Raw genomic sequence first — 18,063 nt, 5'->3', positions numbered from 1 at the left:
TCCCCGCTGCCCCGGGCCCCACACTCCCTCTCCCCGCTGCCCCGGGCCCCACACACCCTCTCCCCGCTGCCCCGGGCCCCACACTCCCTCTCCCCGCTGCCCCGGGCCCCACACTCCCTCTCCCCGTTGCCCCGGGCCCCACACTCTCTCTCCCCGCTGCCCCGGGCCCCACACTCCCTCTCCCCGCTGCGGAAACAAAGATCCGATCCTTGGCCGGAAGCAATATGGCGGAACAAGATGGCGGGGGCTGGTTGCTAAAATGGGTCCTATACTCACCCATGAATCTGCCCATGACCGTACTACGCATTTGCGTGAGAGTAACCCATCTTGCTCTGTTCTAAGATCTTTGGTGGAGACGGAAGCCGGTTACGGAAATGGTGCCGAAGTTTTATCCGTGAATCTCGATCAAAGATGGAGGATCCAGGGGGCGGGGCCAGCAGGGAGGGTGTAGGTGAAGGACACGGGACGGTATAGAGCAAAGGGTATAGAGAGACATCACTGCGGGCCTCCAGGCGTGTGCGCGGATCACAGATGGTCCTCCAGGCGTGTGCGCGGATCACAGATGGTCCTCCAGGCGGGTGCGCGGATCACTCCAGATGGTCCTCCAGGCGGGTGCGCGGATCACAGATGGTCCTCCAAGGCAGCCGAGCGAGGCTGGGCCTGAGCGGGAGCGGGAAGACGGGAACCGGCGCTGACCCGGAGTCGGGTGGGTGAGAGAGAGAGCGGGGCCGGGAGACGAGGCCGCAGGACCTGGTCTGGAGCAAATATGAAGCCGACCTGGTGACAGAGAGAGAGAGATGTATAGAGACGGAGAGAGAGTGTGGAGGGAGGAGAAGAGTGAGAGGATGGAGGTGGAAAGGGGTGAAGTGAGTAGCCGGGGAGAAACAGGCAGCAAAGGGAGGGGGGAAGATTCAAGGGGGAGTGGGTTTGGTTCCGAGGGGGATGAATGGGGGGGGGGGTGGGGGAGAGAGAGAGGGGTCAAGTGAGCCCAGGAAGGGGGTCGGGAGCCAGGTGGGGGTGGGTGGGTTCACATTGTTTGGGGGTCGGGAGGGGGTTGCAGTTTAGGAAGTCAAACCAGGGCAGGGTTTTCACTGTGAATGGCGGGGAGCTGGGGGAATGTGTGGAGCCGAGGGATCTAGGAGTACAGGTATGCGTTGGGCTGAAGGGCATCTTTCCAAAGCTGTATCACTATGAATCTATGACAAAGTGATGGAGTAACTCAGTGGGTCAGGTAGCATCTGTGGAGAGAATGAATGGATCACATTTGGGGTCGAGACCCTTTGGTTTAGTTTAGAGATGCAGCGTGGAAACAGGTCTTTCAGCCCGCGGAGTCCGCGCCGACCAGCGATGACCCCGTACACTAGCACTATCCCGCGCACATTAGGTACAATTTAACAATTTTGCTGAGGCCGATTAATCTACAACCCTGAACGTCTTTGAAATGTTGAAGGAAACCGGAGCACCCGGGGTAAAAACCAACGCTGGTCAAGGGGTGAATGTACAAACTCCACACAGACAGCACCCGTAGTCAGGATCGAGCCTGGGTCTCTGGCGGTGAGGCAGCAGCTGTACCGCTGCACCACTGTGCCGCACAGAATTATATTAGTGATAATTTTTCAAAATTCTTTAGATTCTGGAATGGTTCCTGAGGATTGGAGGGTAGCTAATGTAACCCCACTTTTTAAAACGGGTAATTACAGACTAGTTAGTCTAACATCGGTGGTGGGGAAAATGCTAGAGTCAGTTATTAAAGATGGGATAGTAGCACATTTGGAAAGTGGTGAAATCATTGGACAAAGTCAGCAGGGATTTATGAAAGGTAAATCATGTCTGACGAATCTTATAGAATTTTCGAGGTTGTAACTAGTATAGTGGATAAGGGAGAACCAGTGGATGTGTTATATCTGGACTTTCAGAAGGCTTTTGACAAGGTCCCACATAAGAGATTAGTATGCAAACTTAAAGCACACGGTATTGGGGGTTTAGTATTGATGTGGAAAGAGAACTGACTGGCAAAGAGTAGGAGTAAACGGGTCCTTTTCACAATGGCAGGCAGTGACTAGTGGGGTACCGCAAGGCTCAGTGCTGGTACCCCAGCTATTTACAATATGTATTAATGATTTGGACGAGGGAATTGAATGCAACATCTCCAAGTTTGTGGATGACACGAAGCTGGGGGGCAGTGTTAGCAGTGAGTAGGATGCTAGGAGGCTGCAAGGTGACTTGGATAGGTTGGGTTAGTGGGCAAATGCATGGCAGATGCAGAATAATGTGGATAAATGTGAGGTTATCCACTTTGACTGCAAGAACTGGAAAGTAGACTGTTATCTGAATTAGGAAAAGGGGAGATGCAACGAGACCTGGGTGTCATGGTACACTAGTCATTGAAAGTAGGCATGCAGGGGCATCAGGCAGTGAAGAAAGCGAATCGTATGTTAGCATTCGTAGCAAAAGGATTTGAGGGGTGTCGGAGCAGGGAGGTTCTACAGCAGTTGTACAGGGTCTTGGTGAGACCACACCTGGAGTATTGCGTACAGTTTTGGTCTCCTAATCTGAGGAAAGACATTCTTGCCATAGAGGGACTACAGAGAAGGTTCACCAGACTGATTCCTGGGATGGCAGGACTTTCATATGAAGAAAGACTGGATAGACTCGGCTTGTACTCGCTAGAATTTAGAGGATTGAGGGGGGATCTTATAGAAACGTACAAAATTCTTAAGGGGTTGGACAGGCTAGATGCAGGAAGATTGTTCCCAATGTTGGGGAAGTCCAGAACAAGGGGTCAAAGTTTAAGTATAAGAAGGAAGACTTTTAGGGCCGTGATGAGAAAGTGTTTTTTTCACACAGAGAGTGGTGAATCTGTGGAATTCTCTGCCACAGAAAGTAGTTGAGGCCAGTTCATTGGCTATATTTAAGAGGGAGTTAGATGTGGCCCTTGTAGCTAAAGGGATCAGGGGGTATGGAGAGAAGGCAGGTACAGGATACTGAGTTGGATGATCAGCCATGATCATATTCAATGGTTCAGGCTCGAAGGGGCGAATGGCCTACTCCACCCATTTTCAATATTTCTTTATAACGGTTTCCTCCGCCATAAACGCACACAATATGTGCTAGTAATGTCCTGTTTGACAGATTGTTGACCCTCGGTGTTCCCCTCCTGCAGGGTTTAGGAGCCTCCTCCGCCATAAACGCACACAATATGTGCTAGTAATGTCCTGTTTGACAGATTGTTGACCCTCGGTGTTCCCCTCCTGCAGGGTTTAGGAGCCGTTGCTGTGGACGGAGAGACAGGGACGTGAGCGGCCATTGAGGGCGGCCAGGTTGCCGGTGAGCCCCCCCATCAGCTCGGTGTGCGGGCTGAGCTTCGATGGAGGACCACATGACGGGGCACAACAAGGAGAAGCGTTATGAGTGTGACATGTGTGGCAAGGCCTGGCGGTGCCTGAGCGAGCTGGAAGCCCACCGGCGGGTGCACACGGGAGAACGTCCCTTCAACTGCTCGGAATGCGGCATGAGCTTCACCCACTACAAGTACCTGCAGGGGCACAACAGCGTGCACTCCAGCGAGAGGCCCTTCACCTGCTCCAACTGTGGCACGAGCTTCAAGACGGCGAATCACCTGAAGATGCACCAGCAGGTGCACCCGGGCGAGAAGCCCTATGGCTGCTCCACCTGCGACATGAGCTTTGTCCAGTTGTCGGGGCTACGGCAGCACCAGCGGGTGCACAGCAGTGAGCGACCCTTCACCTGCTCCGACTGCGGCAAAGGCTTCAAGTCGTCCATGCAGCTGAAGAGGCACAGGCGCCTGCACGCCAGCGAGCGCCCCTACACCTGCAGCGACTGCGGTAAAGGCTTCACACAGTCCGACAAACTGCTGTCCCACCAGCGCACCCACACCGGCGAGCGCCCCTACCGCTGCGCCCAGTGCGGCAAGGGCTTCACCCACTCCAGCACCCTGCTGGAGCACCAGCGCATCCACACCGGGGAGAGGCCCTACACCTGCACCAAGTGCGGCAATGGCTTCACCCAGTCCGGTCACCTGCTAGAGCACCAGCGCACCCACACCGGCGAGCGCCCCTACACCTGCGCCCAGTGTGGCAAGGGCTTCACCCACTCCAGCACCCTGCTGAAGCACCAGCGCACCCACACCAGTGAGCGACCCTACACCTGCACCCATTGCGGCAAGGGCTTCACCAGCTCCACCAGGCTGCTTTCCCACCAGCGCACACACACCGGCGAGCGCCCCTACACCTGCACCCAGTGTGGCAAGGGCTTCACCCGGTCCAGTCACCTGCTTGAGCACCAGCGCACCCACACCGGGGAGCGGCCCTACACCTGCACCCAGTGCGGCAAGGGCTTCGCCCGGTCCAGTAACCTGCTGGTGCACCATCGCACACACACCGGCGAGCGGCCCTACACCTGCACCCAGTGCGGCAAGGGCTTCACCCGGTCCAGTCACCTGCTGGAGCACCAGCACACACACACCGCGGAGCGGCCCTGCACCTGCGCCCAGTGCGGCAAGAACTTCGTCTGCTCCAGCAGCTTGCTGATGCACCAGTGCACCCACACTGGGGAGCTCCCATACACCTGCACCCAGTGCGGCAACGGCTTTACCAGCTCCACCAAGCTGCTGTCCCACCAGCGCACCCACACAGGTGAGCGCCCCTACACCTGCGCCCAGTGCGGCAAGGGCTTCACCCGGCCCGGTCGCCTGCTGAAGCACCAGCGCACCCACACCGGGGAGCGGCCCTACACCTGCGCCCAGTGCGGCAAGGGCTTCATCTGCTCCAGCAGCCTGCTGTCCCACCAGCGCACCCACACCGGCGAGCGCCCCCACACCTGTACCCAGTGTGGCAAGGGCTTCACCCGGTCTAGTCACCTGCTGCAGCACCAGCGCACCCACACCGGGGAGCGGCCCTACACCTGCACGCAGTGCGGCAAGGGCTTCACCCGGTCCAGTAACCTGCTGGTGCACAAGCGCACACACACCGGCGAGCGGCCCTACACCTGCACCCAGTGCGACAAGGGCTTCACCCGGTCCAGTCACCTGCTGGAGCACCAACGCACCCACACCGCGGAGCGGCCCTGCATCTGCGCCCAGTGCGGCAAGAACTTCATCTGCTCCAGCAGCTTGCTGGTGCACCAGTGCACCCACACTGGGGAGCGCCCCTACACCTGCACCAAGTGCGGCAACGGCTTTACCAGCTCCACCAAGCTGCTGTCCCACCAGCGCACCCACACAGGTGAGCGCCCCTACACCTGCGCCCAATGCGACAAGGGCTTCACCCGGCCCAGTCACCTGCTGAAGCACCAGCGCTCCCACACCGGGGAGCGGCCCTACACCTGCGCCCAGTGCGGCAAGGGCTTCATCTGCTCCAGCAGCCTGCTGTCCCACCAGCGCATCCATACCGGCGAGCGCCCCTACACCTGCACCCAGTGTGGCAAGGGCTTCACCCGGTCTAGTCACCTGCTGCGGCACCAGAGCACCCACACCGGCGAGCGCCCATTCACCTGCACCCAGTGCGGCAAGGGCTTCACCCGCCCCGGCACCCTGTTGGAGCACCAGCGCACCCACACCAGTGAGCGCCTCTCCACTCGCTCCTCCAAGCTGCTGTCCCACCAGCGGGTGCACGCCGGCGCCCGTCCCATCCCCAACCCTTTGTGTGGAGAGCGCTTTACCACGGCCTCCCATGTCCTGTCTCACCAGCGCGTGCACACCAGTGGCCAGCCCTACGACTGCCCGTACTGCGGTGTGGAGTTTGACAGCTCGCGGGGGTTGCGGCAGCACCGGAGGACACACGCCGGCGAGCAGCTGCTCCCACTGTGACAAGAGAGAACGGAGGCTGCGGGAGCAGCAGCGGATACACACCGGAGAGAGACCCTTTGTGTGTGTTGAGTGTGGCAAGGGTTTCACCCGCCTTGACCACCTGCTGGAGCACCGACGAGTCCACTCCGGCCAGTGCCCCTTCACCAGCCCGCTCTGCAGCAAGGCCTTTGCCTGCTCCTCCAGCCTGCTGGCACACCGCCACGTGGATAGATAGGCGCTGTTTAGGAAGACACAAAATGCTGGAAGGAATGGGTAACGTTTCTGGGTCGAGACCCATCTTCAGTGTCGACCCGAAATGTCACCCATTCCTTGTCTCCAGAGATGCTGCCTGTCCCGTCGTCTCCGCGCATTCCATTCTCTAGGCCCCCATCCTCTCATCTTCACCATGGACGTCCAGTCACTCTACACCTCCATCCCCCACAAGGATGGTCTCAAAGCCCTCCAGTTCTTCCTCGACCAGAGAAGCAACCTATACCCGTCCACTGAAACTCTCCTCCGCCTAGAGGAGCTGGTCCTTACCCTCAATAACTTCTCGTTTGACTCCTCCATTTCCTCCAAATACAAGGCGTAGCTATGGGCACGCGCATGGGCCCCAGCTACGCCTGCTCTTTGTCAGGTACGTCGAACAATCATTGTTCGAGGCGTACAAGGGCCCCAACCCCGACCTCTACCTCCACTACATCGACGACTGCTTTGGTGCCACCTCCTGCACCCACCCACACACAACTGACTGACTTCATCCGCTTCACAACTTCGATTCCTATAGATCAGGCGCGCACCAGGTTCTCTTCCATACCCCGTAACATTGCTCTCTCTCCCCATCCCCCCACTCGCAACAAGGGCAGAGTCCCCCATGTCCTCACCTTTCACCCCACTAGCCGTCATACAACAAATAGTCCTCCGTCAGTTTCGCCACCTCCAACGTGACCCCTCCACTCGCCACATCTTCCCATCTCCCCCCGTCTGCCTTCCGCAAAGACCGTTCCCTCCGTAATTCCCTTGTCAATTCTTCCCTTCCCTCCCGCACTACCCCCTCCCCAGGCACTTTCCCTCGCAACAGCAAGAGATGCAACACTTGTCCCTTTACCGTTCCCATTTCAAGGACCCAAGCAGTCGTTCCAGGTGCGACAGAGGTTCACCTGCATCTCCTCCAACCTCATCTATTGCATCCGCTGCTCTAGATGTCAGCTGATCTACATCGGTGAGACCAAGCGTAGGCTTGGCGATCATTTTTACGAGCACCTCCACACGGTCCGCATTAACCAACCTGACCTCCCGCTGGCTCAGCACTTCAACTCCCCCTACCATTCCCCATCCGACCTCTCTGTCCTGGGTCTCCTCCATGGCCAGCGTTAGGCCCACCGTAAATTGGAGGAACAGCACCTCATATTGCGCTTGGGGAGTCTGCATCCTGGTGGCATGAAGATTGAATTCTCACAATTCTGTTAGCCCTTGCTGTCTCCTCCCCTTCCCAGCTCTCCCTCAGCCCTCGGGCTCCTCCTCCTTTTTCCTTCTACCCGCTCCCACCCCCCATCAGTCTGAAGAAGGGTTTTGACCCGAAACATTGCCCATCTTCTTCGCTCCATAGATGCTGCTGCACCCGCTGAGTTTCTCCAGAATTTTTGTGTACCTTCGATTTTCCAGCACCTGCAGTTCCTTCTTAAACAACATGCTGCCTGTCCCACTGAGTTACTCCAGCACTCTGACATGTTACCTATCCATGTTCTCCAGAGATGCTGCCTGACCCGCTGAGTTACTCCAGCACTCTGTGAATGTCACCTATCCATGTTCTCCACAGATGCTGCCTGACCCGCTCAGTTACTCCAGCACTTTGTGTTAGTCATAGAGTGATACAGTGTGGAAACAGGCCCTTCGGCCCAACTTGCCCACACCGACCAACATGTCCCAGCTACACCAGTCCCACCTGCCTGTGTTTGGTCCATATCCCTCCAAACTTGTACTATCTGTTTCTTGGGTTAGTATCAGCCTCAACTACCTCCTCTGACAGTTTGTTCCATACTCCCACCACCCTCTGTGTGAAAAAGTTACCCCTCAGTTTCCTTTTAAATCTTTTCCCCTTCACCTTGAACCCATGTCCTCTGGTCCTCTATTCCCCCATTCTGGGCAAGAGATTCTGTGCATCTAACTAAATTGTATTCTATGCAAGATTCCAGCATCTGCAGTTTCTTGTATCTCCCTCACCTATATCCACCTATCACTTCTGAAGAAGGGTCTCAACCTCTCTAGAGATGCTGCCTGTCGCGCTGAGTTACTCCAGCATTTTGTGTCCACCTATCACTTGCCAGGCTTTGTCCAGTCCCCATCTCTCTTTTCCAGCTTCCTCCCCCCCCCCCCCCCCCCCCCCCCCCCCCCCCCCCCACCCTCTCTACTCAGTCTGAAGAAGGGTCCTGACTCATTACGATGTCTGTCCATTCCCTCTAAAGCGGTGGAGGAACTCAGTGGGTCAGGCCGCATCTGTAGAGGGAAGGGAATCTAAGGCAACCACTCCCACCTCTCCTTTCTCCACCCCCCACACCTAGAATGTTGCCTGTCCATGCTCTCCAGACATGCAAGTCACTCCAGGAGATTGTGTCTCTCTTTGTAAACCGGCATCTGCTGTTTCTTCTTTACGTATGTGAAGAGGAAAACCATATAACAATTACAGCACGGAAACAGGCCATCTCGGCCCTTCAAGTCCGTGCCGAACACTTAGTCTCCCCTAGTCTCATCTACCTGCACTCAGACCATAACCCTCCATTCCTTTCCTGTCCATATACCTATCCAATTTATTTTTAAATGATAACGTTGAACCTGCCCCCACCACTTCCATGGGAAGCTTATTCCACACAGCTACAACTCCCTGAGTAAAGAAGTTCCCCCTCATGTTACCCCTAAACTTCTGTCCCTTAATTCTCAAATCATGTCCTCTTGTTTGAACCTTCCCTACTCTCAATGGAAAAAGCTTATCCACGTCAACTCTGTCTATCCCTCTCATCATTTTAAAGACCTCTATCAAGTCCCCCCTTAACCTTCTGCGCTCCAAAGAATAAAGACCTAACTTGTTCAACCTTTCTCTGTAACTTAGTTGCTGAAACCCAGGCTACATTCTAGTAAATCTCCTCTGTACTCTCTATTTTGTGGACATCTTTCATATAATTTGGCGACCAAAATTGTACACCATACTTCAGAATTGGCCTCACCAATGCCTTGTACAATTTTAACATTACATCCCAACTTCTATACTCAATGCTCTGATTTATAAAGGCCAGCACACCAAAAGCTTTCTTTACCACCCTATCTACATGAGATTCCACCTTCAGGGAACTATGCACAGTTATTCCTAGATCCCCTTGTTCAACTGCATTCCTCAATTCGCTACCATTTACCATGTACGTCCTATTTTAATTTGTCCTGCCAAGATGTAGCATCTCACACTTATCAGCATTAAACTACATCTGCCATCTTTCAGCCCACTCTTCCAAATGGCCTAAATCTCTCTGTAGACTTTGAAAATCTACTTTATTGTCCACAACACCACCTATCTTAGTATCATCTGCATAGTTACTAATCCAATTTACCACACCATCATCCAGATCATTGATGTATATGACAAACAACAGTGGACCCAACACAGATCCTTGTTGGACCCCACTAGTCACTGGCCTCCAACCTGACAACAGCCATCCACCATTACTCTCTGGCATCTCCCATTCAGCCACTGTTGAATCCATCTTGCTACTCCACCATTAATACCCAACAATTGAACCTTCTTAACCAACCTTCCATGAGGAACCCTGTCAGAGGCCTTACTGAAGTCCATTTAGACAACATCCCCTCATCAATTTCCCTAGTAACCTCTTCAAAAAATTCAAGAAGATTAGTCAAACATGACCTTCCAGGCACAAATCCTGGAAGGTCATGTTTGACTAATCTTGAACTTCTTGAAAACATTAGTTAAGACCAAAGTTGGACTCTTGAAGACTGAAAACGGTGAATTTATTATGGGGAACAAGGAAATGGCAGATGAGTTGAACAGGTACTTTGGATCCGTCTTCACTAAGGAGGACACAAACAATCTTCCTGATGTACTAGTGGCCAGAGGATCTGGGGTGATGGAGGAACTGAAGGAAATCCACATTAGGCAGGAAATGGTGTTGGGTAGGCTGATGGGATTGAAGGCTGATAAATTGACAGGGCCTGATGGTCTGCATCCCAGGGTACTTAAGGAAGTGGCACTAGAAATTGTGGACGCATAGGTGATAATTTTCCAATGTTTTATAGATTCAGGATCAGTTCCTGTGGATTGGAGGGTAGCTAATGTTATCACACTTTTTAAGAAATGCGGGAGAGAGAAAACGGAATTATATACCAGTTAGCCTGACATCGGTGGTGCGGAAGATGCTGGAGTCAATTATAAAAGATGAAATAGCCGCATATTTGGATAGCAGTAACAGGATCGGTCTGAGTCAGCATGGATTTACGAAGGGGAAATCAAGCTTGTCTAATCTTCTGGAATTTTTTGAGGATGTAACGAGGAAAATGGACAAGGAAGAGCCAGCGGATGTAGTGTACCAGGACTTTCAGAAAGCATTTGATAAGGAGATTAGTGGGCAAAATTAGGGCACGGTATTGGGAGTAGAGTGCTGACATGGGACGACAGATGGCACAATGGGCTAAGTGTTCGGCTGGCAACCTGAAGGTAGCCGGTTCGAATCCCGCTTGGAGTGCATACTGTCGTTGTGTCCTTGGGCAAGACACTTCACCCACCTTTGCCTGTGTGTGAATGTGTGTGAGTGATTGGTGGTGGTCGGAGGGGCCGTAGGCGCAGAATGGCAGCCACGCTTCCGTCAGTCTGCCCCAGGGCAGCTGTGGCTACAGAAGTAGCTTACCACCACCAAGTGTGACTGAGGAGTGAATGAATAATGCGATGTAAAGCGCCTTGAGTATTAGAAAGGTGCTATATAAATCCCATCCATTATTATTATTATGGATAGAGAAGTGGTTGGCAGACAGGGAACAAAGAGTAGGGATTAACGGGTCCCTTTCAAAATGGCAGGCAGTGACTAGTGGGATATCGCAAGGCTCGGTGTTGGGACCGCAGCTATTTACCATATACATCAATGAAGAGATTTAAAAGTAACATTAGCAAATTTGCAGATGAGACAAAGCTGGGTGGCAGTGTGAACTGTGATGAGGATGCTATGAGAATGCAGAGTGACTTGGACAGGTTGGGTGCGTGGGCAGATGCATGGCAGATGCTGTTTAATGTGGATAAATGTGAGGTTATCCACTTTGGTAGCAGAAACAGGAAGGCAGATTATTATCTAAATGGTGTCAAGTTAGGAAATGTGGAAGTACAACGGGATCTGGGGGTCCTTGTTCATCAGTGACTGAAAGTTAGCATGCAGGTACAGCAGGCAGTGAAGAAAGCGAGTGGCATGTTTGTCTTCATAACAAGAGCAGTTGCGTATCAGAGCAAAGAGGTACTTCTGCAGTTGTATTGGGACCTAGTGAGACTACGCCTGGAGTACTGTGTACAGTTTTGGTCTCCAAATTTGAGGGAAGACATTCTTGCTATTGAGAGAGTGCAGCGTAGGTTCACAAGTTTAATCCCGGGATGGCGGAAGTCATATGCTGAGAGAATGGAGTGTCTGGGCTTGTACACTCTGGAGTTTAGAAGGATGAGAGGGGATCTGATTGAAACATATAGGATTATTAAGGGACACGCTAGAGGCAGGAAACATGTTCCCGATGTTGGGGGAGGTCCAGAACCAGGGGTCACAGTTTAAGAATAAGAGGTAACCTATTTAGAACGGAGATGAGGAAACACTTTTTCACACAGTGAGTTGTGAGTCTGTGGAATTCTCTGCCTCAGAGGGCGGTGGCGGCCGGTTCTCTGGATACTTTCGAGCGAGAACTAGATAGGGGTCTTAAGGATAGCGGAGTCAGGGGATATGGGGAGAAGGCTGAAACGCGGTACTGATTGTGGATAATCAGCCATGGTCACATTGAATGGCAGTGCTGGCTCGAAGGGCCGAATGACCTACTCCTGCACCTGTTGTCTCTTGTCTGATGTCTATTGTATCAGGACTAGGCGTGCATTTCACCCTATACTTGCGCTCGGTTCTCCAAGGCCTGCAGGATCTCCCGGTTGCCAACCATTTTATATTCCCTTCCCACTCCCACACTGATGTTTCTGCCCTGGGCCTCCTCCATTGCCAGAGTGAGGTGACATACAAACTGGAGGAACAGCACCTCATAGCTTACAGCCCAATGACGGAAAGATGGCAGATGGAGTTTAATGCTGATAAGTGTGAGGTGCTACATCTTGGCAGGACAAATCAAAATAGGACGTACATGGTAAATGGTAGGGAATTGAAGAATGCAGGTGAACAGAGGGATCTGGGAATAACTGTGCACAGTTCCCTGAAAGTGGAATCTCATGTAGATAGGGTGGTAACGAAAGCTTTTGGTGTGCTGGCCTTTATAAATCAGAGCATTGAGTATAGAAGTTGGGATGTAATGTTAAAATTGTACAAGGCATTGGTGAGGCCAATTCTGGAGTATGGGGTACAATTTTGGTCGCCTAATTATAGGAAGGATGTCAACAAAATAGAGAGAGTACAGAAAAGATTTATTAGAATGTTGCCTGGGTTTCAGCAACTAAGTTACAGAGAAAGGTTGAACAAGGTAGGGCTTTATTCTTTGGAGCGCAGAAGGTTAAGGGGGGACTTGATAGAGGTCTTTAAAATGAATGAGAGGGATAGACAGAGTTGACGTGGATAAGCTTTTCCCACTGAGAGTAGGGAAGATTCAAACAAGGGGACATGACTTGAGAATTAAGGGACAGAAGTTTAGGGGTAACATGAGGGGGAACTTCTTTACTCAGAGAGTGGTGGCTGTGTGGAATGAGCTTCCAGTGAAGGTGGTGGAGGCAGGTTCGTTTTTATCATTTAAAAATAAATTGGATAGTTATATGGACGGGAAAGGAATGGAGGGTTATGGTCTGAGCGCAGGTATATGGGACTAGGGGAGAATACGTGTTCGGCACGGACTAGAAGGGTCGAGATGGCCTGTTTCCGTGCTGTAATTGTTATATGGTTATATGAACATTGAATTCTCCAAATTAAGAAGACTCCTCCCTCCTAATCAAGTCCTGGAGTCTGTCCCTACCCCATCACTTTTTTCCAGCTTTCTCCCCCGACTTCATCAGTCCAAAGAAGGGTCCAGACCCGACACGTCACCTGTCCATTCCCCACCAAAGTGCCGGTAGAACTCAGCAGGTCAGCCATCCATGGTGGGAAACGGATGGAGAAGTGTTCCTATTACAAGCTCTCCTTGGCCCTGTCAAGAATGCGGTGTCCATTCTTGGGATGGGATGCAAGGGCTAAGCTGACCAGTCATCGACAGCCCCCCTTCCCTTCCTTCATGGGCCATCTCTTTGTCATTCCTGTGTCTTCTTCTTGCTGGATGACAAGCAGAACCATCTTGGTTTAACAGTAGATGTATCTTCTTCCTTTTGGCCTTTCATTTCTGCAGGTATTTACAGCGGAATCGAAAGTACTTCCCTTAGGTCCTGATCTTCCTTTTGTTTTAGTAAAGGTAGAACTTTGACAGCTGCGATTGGTTTAGGATCTTGAATACTCCCATAGCGTATATTTGACATGAACCGTACTTCCTTTTCTATGAAGTTCCCTAGATCAGGAAGCATGGCCTCTCGATTCTCATATTCCTTTAACAGACCAGCTTTATCTTTTCTCTGTCTATAGGGCAGTATTAGAGTGATAATTTTCATATTGCTAACAACATTCATTTCTTGCATGTGGTCTAAGAGGGTAGACCATGAAAGAAGTATTTCATACTTCTAAGAAATATCGCAAACTCCTGCAATGCTTTCGCATCTTCTTGCTGGATAGCTGTCCAAGCGTAGGCCTTCTTCATGAAAATGTCTTTGGATCATGGAAGTTTAAAGGGACTTTTATGCAGTGTGTCGGCAGCGAGCGGCGACTGCGGAGGGTTCAACAGCCCCGACCACGGGTGAACAAAAGGGGAAGATGATTGAACTTTATTACCTTCCATCACAGTGAGGAATGTGAATTCCACTGTGGTGGATGTTTATGTTAGATTTTATTTTATGTGGTTGTGTGTCTTGTTGCTTTTTAACCAGTATGGCTCAAATATCACTGTACCTTAATTGGTGCATGTGACAATAAATTCCAACTTGATCAGCTTTCGTCTATATATTATCCTTTTTTTAATGCTGACTGATCGTGCACAATTGTGACGGCTTGATTTCAAAGACAGGACAGGGGCAATCCCTGAGGGATTCGGGTGGTTGAAAGAGATTTCGTCTGTGTTTTTCCCCTCGGTTGTTGTCCGGGGAGGAAGGCGGTGGCACTTGGCCTGTCGGGGCTAGGATGCGTGGGAGGAAGGCTGAGCTTGGATTGAGGCTTGGAAGGCTGAGCTCGCCTCCCCTGCCCCGACCTGCATCCGGTCCACCACGGAGGGGGAAGCGTGCAAACTCCACACAGACAGCGTCGGTGGTCGCCCTGACCGGAGACAGTCTCTTCGGCCCCTCTCATCCATGCTACCCCGGGCTTTCTGCAACACAATCTTGCACTGTTCTGCACTCGATATTGCATTTATTACAGCGTTTGTCTTCACTGTATGTACACTGTTTGCTCTGGCGGCTGCGTGTGAATGGGCGATTTCATCGTCTCCTGATCAATGTGCAGAACAACAAACTAATGAAGCATCTGGAACACAGTTCTCCTGGGTTGCTGCAGGCTGAAGCATCAAACTACTACCCTGTTAAGCCCCGTCAGTCCCACAGCACAGAAACACACAGCCATGCCTATCGAAGCTAGTCCAACATGCCCACGTCTGGCCCCTCACCCTCTCTGCCTTTCCCACCCATGCCTTTAGAAAGGAGATAAAGAGGAATTTCTTTAGCCGGAAGGTGGTGAAGGCCAAGTCACCGGGTATTGTTTAGATTTTAGAGATACTGCGCGGAAACAGGACCTTCGGCCCAATGAGTCATCGCCAACCAGTGATCACCCCGTACTTGCCCACACCGACCAACATGCTCCATCCTACACACATTAGGGACAATTTTACATAAGCCAATTAACCTACAAACACGCAGGTCTTTGGAATACGGAAGGAAACCCGAGCACCCGGAGAAAATCCACGGGGAGAACGTACAGACAGCTCCCGTATTCAGGATGGAACCCGGGTCCGTGGCGCTGTGAGGCAGCAACTCTACCTCTGCACAACTGTATTTTTGCTATCTATCATTTCAGTTTTTACTCACACCAGCAGAGTTGTGCACAAATGGTTCACATTAATAATGTCAATCTGAGGGGCAACCTTTCCACACAGAAGGTGGTGGGTGTATGGAATGAGCTGCCGGAGGAGGTAGTTGAGGCAGGGGCTATCACAACGTTTAAGAGACACTTGGATAGGACAGGTTTGCAGAGATAGGCCAAACGCGGGCAGGTGGGACTAATGTAGATGGGGCATGTTGGTCGGGGTGGGACTAGTGTAGATGGGACATGTTGGTCGGGGTGGGACTAGTGTAGATGGGGCATGTTGGTCGGGGTGGGACTAGTGTAGATGGGGCATGTTGGTCGTGTGGGCAAGTTTGGCCAAAGGAAGGGCCTGTTTCCATGCTGGGCTGTTTCCATGCTGTGACTCTATGAGCTTCCAAGAATAACATTCTCCTTTCTCTGGGTCATTCATCTATCTTCTATCTATCTATATTACTAAAACTCTGATCTTGACCGCTTTTGGCCCACTGTGCTGCAATTTCTGACAGAACGCCGCCACCTACGGCCGTGGTGCGTAGTATTTTTCCCATCGATGACAAATCAGAGATATTAATGTTTTTAAAACATTCACCATTCTCTCTGCTGCCCCTGCTGGAGGGAGGGGGAGGGACTATAAAACGAGGAAGTGGTGTGCCTCACTCAGTCTGCAAGATGGATGAAGCCAAGGGTCACGTCTCTCAGAGCTCTGAATAACACTGAATAAATGTCTACACAACTGTGAGTCCTCTTAATGTGGTTTGAAAATGAAAATATGGGTTGTTTGAAGTAAAAAGGCACTGCCTGCAAATGGTGGCTTGGGTGCTTTGGCTTGAAGTTGAAAGGCACTACTTACTGCAAATGGTGGCTTGGATGCTTTGGCTTGAAGTTGAAAGGCACTACTTACTGCAAATGGTGGCTTGGGTGCTTTGGCTTGAAGTTGAAAGGCACTACTTACTGCAAATGTTGGCTTGGGAGCTTTGGCTTGAAGTTGAAAGACACTACCTACTGCAAATGGTGGCTTGGGTGCTTTGGCTTGAAGTTGAAAGTCACTACTTACTGCAAATGGTGGATTGGGTGCTTTGGCTTGAAGTTGAAAGGCACTATTTACTGCAAATGGTGGCTTGGGTGCTTTGGCTTGAAGTTGAAAGGCACTACTTACTGCAAATGGTGGCTTGGATGCTTTGGCTTGAAGTTGAAAGGCACTACTTACTGCAAATGGTGGCTTGGGTGCTTTGGATTGAAGTTAAAAGGCACTACTGCAAATGCACTTACTTCCTGTATATTGATTTTAGATAAAACGCTACCACTTATGGCCATCTTACTCAGTCCCCCTCCGCTGAGCAGGTGCAGAGAATTCTTCCCATCAATGAAAAATAAGTGTTATTAGTGTTTAAAAAATGTTGAGAATCTCTCTCCTGTCAATCACGCCATGAAAGCCACACCTTTTCCGGTGGGAGGGGGAGGGGTTATAAAACCCGGAAGTGTGGTCGTGGCTCAGCCTCTGCATGATGGGAGAGGGGGAGGTCACGACCGTCTGAGCTGTGAATCGACTGAACACACTGAATGTCTACTGAACTGTGAGTTTGGTGTTTTGTGTGGTTTTATGGAGGTTTCACCCTCCATGAAATGGTATGAAGCTGCATTTGAATTTGATGGCCTTGCACCCTGCTTGAAATGGAATGAACCTGCACTTGAATTTTGTGGCCTTGCACCCTGCTTGAAGTGGAATGAAACTGCACTTGAATTTGGCGGCCTTGCATCCTGCTTGAAGTGATACGAAACTGCACTGAATTTGGTGGCCTTGCACCCTGCTGAAAGTGGTATGAAACTGCACTTGAATTTGGTGGCCTTGGATCCAGCTTGAAGTGGTATGAAACTGCACTTGTATTCGGTGGCCTTGCACCCTGCTTGAAGTGGTTGGAAACTGCACTTGAATTCGGTGGCCTTGCACCCTGCTTGAAGTGGTAGGAAACTGCACTTGAATTCGGTGGCCTTGCACCCTGCTTGAAGTGGTAGGAAACTGCACTTGAATTTGGTGCCCTTGCACCCTGCTTGAAATGGTAGGAACATGGATTTGAATTTGGTGGCCTTGCACCCTGCTTGAAATGGAATTTCAAGGAATAGTCATGAGTCAACTGCCAGCCCACCAGCCGTGAGTGAGCTGCCAGCAGATCAGGCTTGAGGGACTGGGCTGCCACCTCAAGAACCTATACCAGCACTCCAGAAAGCCACTAATATTGGAATTGGTGGAGAGGTGGAATATTGCGTTGGGGACCAGCCCTCCCGTGTGAACATGGGACCCAACGGGTCCCACTTAGTCTAGTCTATATTACTAAAAGTTTGATCTTGACCGCTTTTGGCCCACTCTGCTGCGATTTCTGAGAGAACGCCGCCACCTACGGCCGTCATTCTTGGCCATCTCGATCAGAGCCCACGTCTGCCTTCCTGGACCAGAGTATTTTTCCCATCAATGAAAAATCAGAGAGAAATTAATGTTTTTAAAAAAAATCACCAGTCTCTCTGCTGCCCCTGCTGGAGGGAGGGACTATAAAACCAGGAAGTGGTGTGCCTCAATCAGTCTCTCATCAAGATGGAGATCACTCTGAGCTCTGAATGACACTGAACAAATGTCTGCACAGCTGTGAGTACCTTTAATTTGGTTTGAAAATGAAAATATGGTTAGTTTGAAGTAAAAAAGCACTGCATGCAAATGGTTGTTTGGGGGGTTTGGGTTGAAGTAAAAAGGCACTCTCTCTCTCTCTCCCCTCGTCTCTCTCCCCACATCTCTCCCTACCCCTCTCTCCCCCCTGTCTCTCTCCTTTCTCTCTCTCCCCTCCTCTCTCCCCATCCCCGAGTGAGTGAGTGAGCCGGTGGTGTCTGTCTGTCTGTCTATCGGGGGGTGGGAGTGGATGGGTCAGTGGGGGCGAG

At 51.4% G+C, this 18,063-nt stretch overlaps 1 protein-coding gene across 1 annotated transcript; it reads left to right on the top strand.

Moving 5' to 3' along the window:
- Positions 1 to 3,340: 3,340 nt before the first annotated feature.
- Positions 3,341 to 6,103, top strand: LOC116985022 (zinc finger protein 850-like). The gene is made up of 2 exons (XM_033039382.1): positions 3,341 to 5,571; positions 5,864 to 6,103. The coding sequence occupies exons 1-2, from the start codon at positions 3,368 to 3,370 to the stop codon at positions 6,039 to 6,041; spliced, it is 2,382 nt and encodes a 793-aa protein (XP_032895273.1). The 5' UTR covers positions 3,341 to 3,367; the 3' UTR covers positions 6,042 to 6,103.
- Positions 6,104 to 18,063: the final 11,960 nt, after the last annotated feature.

This window comes from Amblyraja radiata, chromosome 21, assembly GCF_010909765.2.
Source record: "Amblyraja radiata isolate CabotCenter1 chromosome 21, sAmbRad1.1.pri, whole genome shotgun sequence".
Lineage (NCBI taxonomy): Eukaryota > Metazoa > Chordata > Chondrichthyes > Rajiformes > Rajidae > Amblyraja > Amblyraja radiata.
Note: the sequence above shows the minus strand (reverse complement) of the source record. Positions and strands in the feature narration are given on the sequence as shown.

Bases quoted from the DNA above. Each gene is read 5' to 3' on its own strand.
- LOC116985022 (XM_033039382.1), top strand. From the start codon at position 3,368: ATGGAGGACCACATGACGGGGCACAACAAGGAGAAGCGTTATGAGTGT. The intron at 5,572-5,863 runs CCACACCAGTGA...GCAGCAGCGGAT, and splicing joins CTGTTGGAGCACCAGCGCAC to ACACACCGGAGAGAGACCCT.